The following is a 5954-nucleotide window of genomic DNA, read 5'->3' on the forward strand; positions in this document are numbered from 1 at the left end:
TCAAGCAATGGTTTGAACCTAGTGAAGTTGATCTTGTGATTAAGGAATGGTTCAAGTAGAAGTAGAAGTGGTAGACCAACGACAATCATTAGCGTAAATAATGCTGCTACAATAACATATGGTAGATGACGACCATGAAAATACTCTATGTCAGGTGACAGGTATGTGTAAACCTTATCCACATTATTAAATGTCAGTGATCTCAACAACAGTAATGAAGTTGTGGCCACAGAAGTGTACGATAATAGCAGAAGAAAACATATTACACGAATAATTCCTCTACTTAGAAATGCTGACAACTTGTAAGACATTCTTGCTGACCGGCATATTATTCCTACAATGATGATAACAGCTAGTGGATGTACATAATGAATGAACTCTTGGTCAATTCCAGTCATAGATTTTACCAAGCAGAACTCTCCTAGAAATTGTGGAGACACTTTAGCAATGCTAGACATAATGCTAACAGCAGTATACAGTGTTTGTGATGCATACAAATGTTGATCCAGTAAAATTTCCAGCATACTGTAATAGTATGTAATAACATACAAGTAACCAATCTCAACATGATAGTATGTCATAATAAACACTGCTATAACCAGAACTATCCAGTATATCACTGACAATATGATAACCAGTATTGTCTGTCCATTTGTACACTTGCCAATGCTAACACATTCTACAGAATCAAATGAGAGAGTATATCCTTCCTCACAACTACCACAAGCAGTACCAGATCGGTGTGAACTACACTGATTCATTCTCACAGGTGAGAGCTGATAAAATCCATTAGTAGTTTCACAACAAGTAAAATTGCAATAATTGTTAGGACAAACTGTCACTGTTGATTTGCCATCAACTACACCAAACCAGTGACCTCTTTTGATGGTTGATGTGCTACCAGAACAAGACACAATGTCACTGCCATCATAGCATACACACTTTTGAGTAGTATTATCATAGTGGTAACCAAGGTGACATGGTGATAATTCTGCTATAAGCTGGACAGAAATTTCTAAATCACTATTTGTATATGATGCAATCATGATTGAGAAATTGGTAGTGTCAGAAATCTCCTTGCCTGTTACACTGATCCCTTCAAATAAATTACAAGCTATTGACACATATTTTGTCCCATCAAGATTATGATCATGATTTTCACCACTTACCACAAAGTCCACTCCAACAGCAGGTCGGTCATGAAAGCTTAGTACACAGGCATTGATTTTGATGTTTTGGCCAAGCATTATATTATCCACAAAGTAAGTGTCACAATTATTTATTGTATTGGTAGTATTGATACAGGTAGCTGGGTTATACAGAACTAGATGACGGGGAGGATTATTGTGTGTCACGTCTAACCCCACAATGCTGCTATTCAAACAAATTTCATCACATGATGCTTGTATGTGCATATAAACATCATCACCCACAAGAGCAGTATTGCTGCTAAACTCGACCCTTGTGGTATTAGATAAGATACTGCTCTGATTAATTTGCTTAAGTTCACCATAAATGGCACCACCATAAACAGTAGCATTGTTCTGATTAAACATAACATCAGATTCACTTTCAAATGTCATAGTAAAGTTATTACCAAAGTATATTGCTCCACCATTCTTATCAGCCAAATTATGATTAAATCTTGTGGATGACCTCTTTGCAAATTTTATGTTAGACTTTTGGATATTAACAGCTCCACCATTTGTCGCTGTATTACTTCTAAAATTTACTTTGGCATTTCCTTCAAATAATATCCATGAATGCTCTTTGCAATACATTGCACCACCTGTAACTGCAACATTGTTAACATATGTTACTGATGAGTTTTCAACAAATACCATATTACTTGTTTGATGTATATAAGCAGCACCTCCATGTAAACTAGCTTCATTGTTACTAAATGTCACTTTTGAGTTACCATCAAATGACACATTAGAATATGTTGTTGAGTATACTGCTCCACCATCAGTCGCGTGGTTATCAATAAATGTCACAGTTGAATTATCATCAAACATGATGATACATCTCTCATCAGAATAAATGGCTGCTCCACTTATGTTGGCTTTGTTAGCATCATATGTCACCGATGTGTTTCCATCAAATGATATGTTAGAATGTCTTTTGGAGTACACCACTCCACCATATTTAGCTTCATTGTCACTAAATGTCACTTCTGAGTTGCCATCAAATGATATACCAGAATTTGTTTCTAAGTATACAGCTCCTCCATTAGTGGCATAATTGTCAACAAATGCTACTGCTGCATTATCATTAAAGATGTTGATACATCTCTCCTGTGAATATATAGCACCTCCACTAACACCGGCTTTGTTAATTTTATATGTCACTGATGTGTTTCCATGAAACAATACTTCTGAATAACTTCTAGAATACACTGCTCCTCCATATCTTGCTTCATTGTTGCTAAATGTCACTGTGGAGTTTCCATCAAACGACACATCAGAATATGTTGTTGAGTACACAGCTCCTCCATTCACAGTAGCACTGTTACCAATAAATTCCACTTTTGAATTATTATCAAACACGATGATACACCTCTTATGAGAATAAATGGCTGCTCCACTTATGCTGGCTTTGTTGGCATCATATGTCACTGATGTGTTTCCATTAAATGATATGTGAGAATAACTCTCAGAGTACATAACTCCTCCAACTCCTGCTTGATTGTCACTAAATTTCACTTTTGAATTTCCATCAAATGTGATGTTACAGTTCCCAAAAAAATTAATAGCTCCCCCATTATCAATGGCATTATTACCTTTGTAGTTCACTGTTGTGTTTTCATCAAATGATATTTGGGAATAACTTGTAGAGAACACTGCTCCTCCATCTTTAGCTCTATTGTCAATAAATGTCACTACCGAGTTTTGAACAGCTAAGATGCTGCATCTCAAATGAGAATGAATGCCTGCTCCACTTATGCTGGCTTTGTTAAATTGATATGTCACTGAAGTGTTTCCGTCAAATGATATTTGGGAATAATACCCAGAGTTCACTGCTCCACCAAATTTAGCTTCATTGTCACTAAATGTCACTTTTGAGTTCCCATCAAATGTGATGTTGCAATTCCCATAAGAACGAAGTGCTCCTCCATTATTACTGGCATCGTTACCTGTATATATTACTGTAGTGCTTCCATGAAATGATACTTGAGAATAGCTTCTGAAGTACATTGCTCCACCATGCTTAGCTCCATTGTCACTAAATGTCACATTCGAGTGTCCATCAAATGTAATACTGCAGTTTACATGAGACCCAATAGCTCCCCCATTTTTACCAGCATAATTACCATTGTATTTCACTGTTGTTATTCCATCAACTAACATTTTTGAATGATTTCTGGAGTACACTGCCCCCCCATATAGAGCTTCATTGTCACTAAATGTCACTTTTGAGTTTTCATCAAATGTGATGCTGCAGTTCACATAAGAATAAAGAGCTCCTCCATTTTTATCAGCACGATTACCTTTATATATAACTGTTGTGTTTGCATCAAATAATATCACTGAGTAACTTCTAGAGTACACTGCCCCTCCAAATCTTGCTTCATTGTTGCTAAATGTCACTTTAGAGTTTCCATCAAACGACACATCAGAATATGTTGTTGAGTACACAGCTCCTCCATTCACAGTAGCACTGTTACCAATAAATTCTACAGTTGAATTACCATCAAACATAATGATACACCTCTTATGAGAATAAACAGCTGCTCCACTCATGCTGGCTTTGTTTGCGTTATATGTCACCGATGTGTTTCCATCAAATGATATGTGAGAATGTGTTCTGGAGTGCACTGCTCCACCATATTTAGCTTCATTGTCACTAAATGTCACTTCTGAGTTGCCATCAAATGATATACCAGAATTTGTTTCTAAGTATACAGCTCCTCCATTAGAGGTAAAATTGTCAACAAATGCTACTGCTGCATTATCATTAAAGATGTTGATACATCTCTCCTGTGAATAAATGGCACCTCCAGTTACACCGGCTTCATTAATTTTATATGTCATTGATTTGTTTCCATCAAATAATATTTCAGATTGACTTCTGGAGCACACTGCTCCTCCAAATCTTGCTTCATTGTCACTAAATGTCACTTTTGAGTTTCCATCAAATGTTATGCTGCAATTTTCAAAACAATTAAGCGCTCCTCCATTTTTATCAGCATGATTCCCTTTATATTCCACTGTTGTGTTTCCATCGAATAATATCTCTGAATAACTTACATAGTATACTGCCCCTCCATAAGTAGCGCTGTTACGACTAAATGTCACGTTTGAGTTTCCTTTAAATGTGATCCTACAGTTATTATAAGACTCAACAGCTCCTCCTTCACTAGCATCATTATCTATAAAAGACACAGTTGTGTTTCCATCAAATAATATTTCTGAATATCTTCTAGAGAAAACTGCTCCTCCTCCAAATGTAGCAGTGTTATTGTTAAAGGTCACTGTTGAGTTTACAGCAAATAACATGTTGGAATTTTCAAAACACAGAGCTCCACCACTTCTGCTTACTGCATTGCTTTGAAATATTACCACTGTGTTTCCATCAAATAATGTTGCAGACTTACTTATGGAAAACACTGCACCACCATATGAAGTAGCAATATTGTTTACAAAATTTACAACTGAAATTTCTCCAAAGTATAATGTAGAATTATTAAGAAAGATTGCTCCACCGCTAGTATTTGCTGAATTATTGTAGAATGTGACATTAGAGCTGTCTTTAAATTCAACAATTGATCTGCTGCTAAAAATTCCTCCACCAGCAACCACTGTGTTTTGCCTGAAAACCACATCACCTTTAATATGTAGTTTATGTTGTGAAAGATAAATAGGTACTCCTTCATTGCTAACAAATAATGAATTTTGCAAGTATGAAACTTGTAGCTGTCTATTTCCTGAACCATCAATAAAGATAACACTCTTGGCAACCCCATTGTAAGAGAAATTACAGCTGTTAATCACCAACTTTGTTTGGGTACAAGTTGAACCATCAGGTGCATACTGCACTGCTGCACCATGACCTCTATGTTGATTATTATGTGTAAACACAGAATTGTTGATGTGTATATTTCCTGACACTTTTGAGAATACTACAGCTTGTCCTGTTGAGGAATTAAAGGAGCAACTTTGAATGATAAGGTTGGATGATTTATAAAATCTTATTCCTGGATATGATGATCCATTGCTAGCCGACCCACACCTCTCCCAGTCAACGCTTTTAATAGTAACATTGTTGCAGGAGATGAAGTTTATTGCTCCAGTACCACAGCTTATAGTGGAATTTCTGCGTCCAATTATTGCAATATTCTTAAGATTTTCTACAGTAATTTTTGAATTCAACACAACATTTGATCCAATAATTTTGATCGTCATATTATTAGTAAGACTACGGACTGCACTATCAAATGAGTGAAAAGAGCGATCTCTAATTACACAGCAACATTCTACCTGATCATATCCTGTCTGTGAACCAGGTAGAGCAACTTTTTGAGAATAGATTTCATTGGTTATTTCCTCAGCCTTCATGAAGACCACAGACAGTAGAAAAACACTTACAATGCTGGCTGTCAGCATAACAACAGTGGATACCACAGTAGCAGATGTGAATGATAATTTTCAGGACAACTGATGTTTGAATTGATACAACTATTTATACTATCAGAACCCATACATCTTTCAGATGCCATACGTATGTATTAACAGCCATGTTATACGTAAGGACTTCATATCATAATGCTTGCTATATTTTGATTTTTCAAGCCAGTACACTTATATGCCACACCATTCAAGGTTTGCATATCACAACAAATGGAATGATTCTACATCTGTTCTTCAGTGTTAACAGTAGTAAACTTTCACAGTACAGAACCATAAACTTTTATGTCCCATTTTTGTAGTTGGCCAACTACAGAACATTTCACA

General features: G+C 36.0%; 1 protein-coding gene across 1 annotated transcript; it reads right to left on the reverse strand.

Moving 5' to 3' along the window:
- LOC136263853 (probable outer membrane protein pmp20) lies at positions 1-5558 on the reverse strand. The gene is made up of 2 exons (XM_066058478.1): positions 81-5558; positions 1-18 (listed from the first exon to the last, which is right to left on the reverse strand). Exons 1-2 carry the CDS (start codon positions 5556-5558, stop codon positions 1-3), a joined length of 5496 nt encoding a protein of 1831 aa, XP_065914550.1.
- Between the last annotated feature and the right edge of the window lie 396 nt (positions 5559-5954).

Source organism: Dysidea avara, chromosome 8 (genome assembly GCF_963678975.1).
Source record: "Dysidea avara chromosome 8, odDysAvar1.4, whole genome shotgun sequence".
Taxonomy (NCBI): Eukaryota; Metazoa; Porifera; class Demospongiae; order Dictyoceratida; family Dysideidae; genus Dysidea; species Dysidea avara.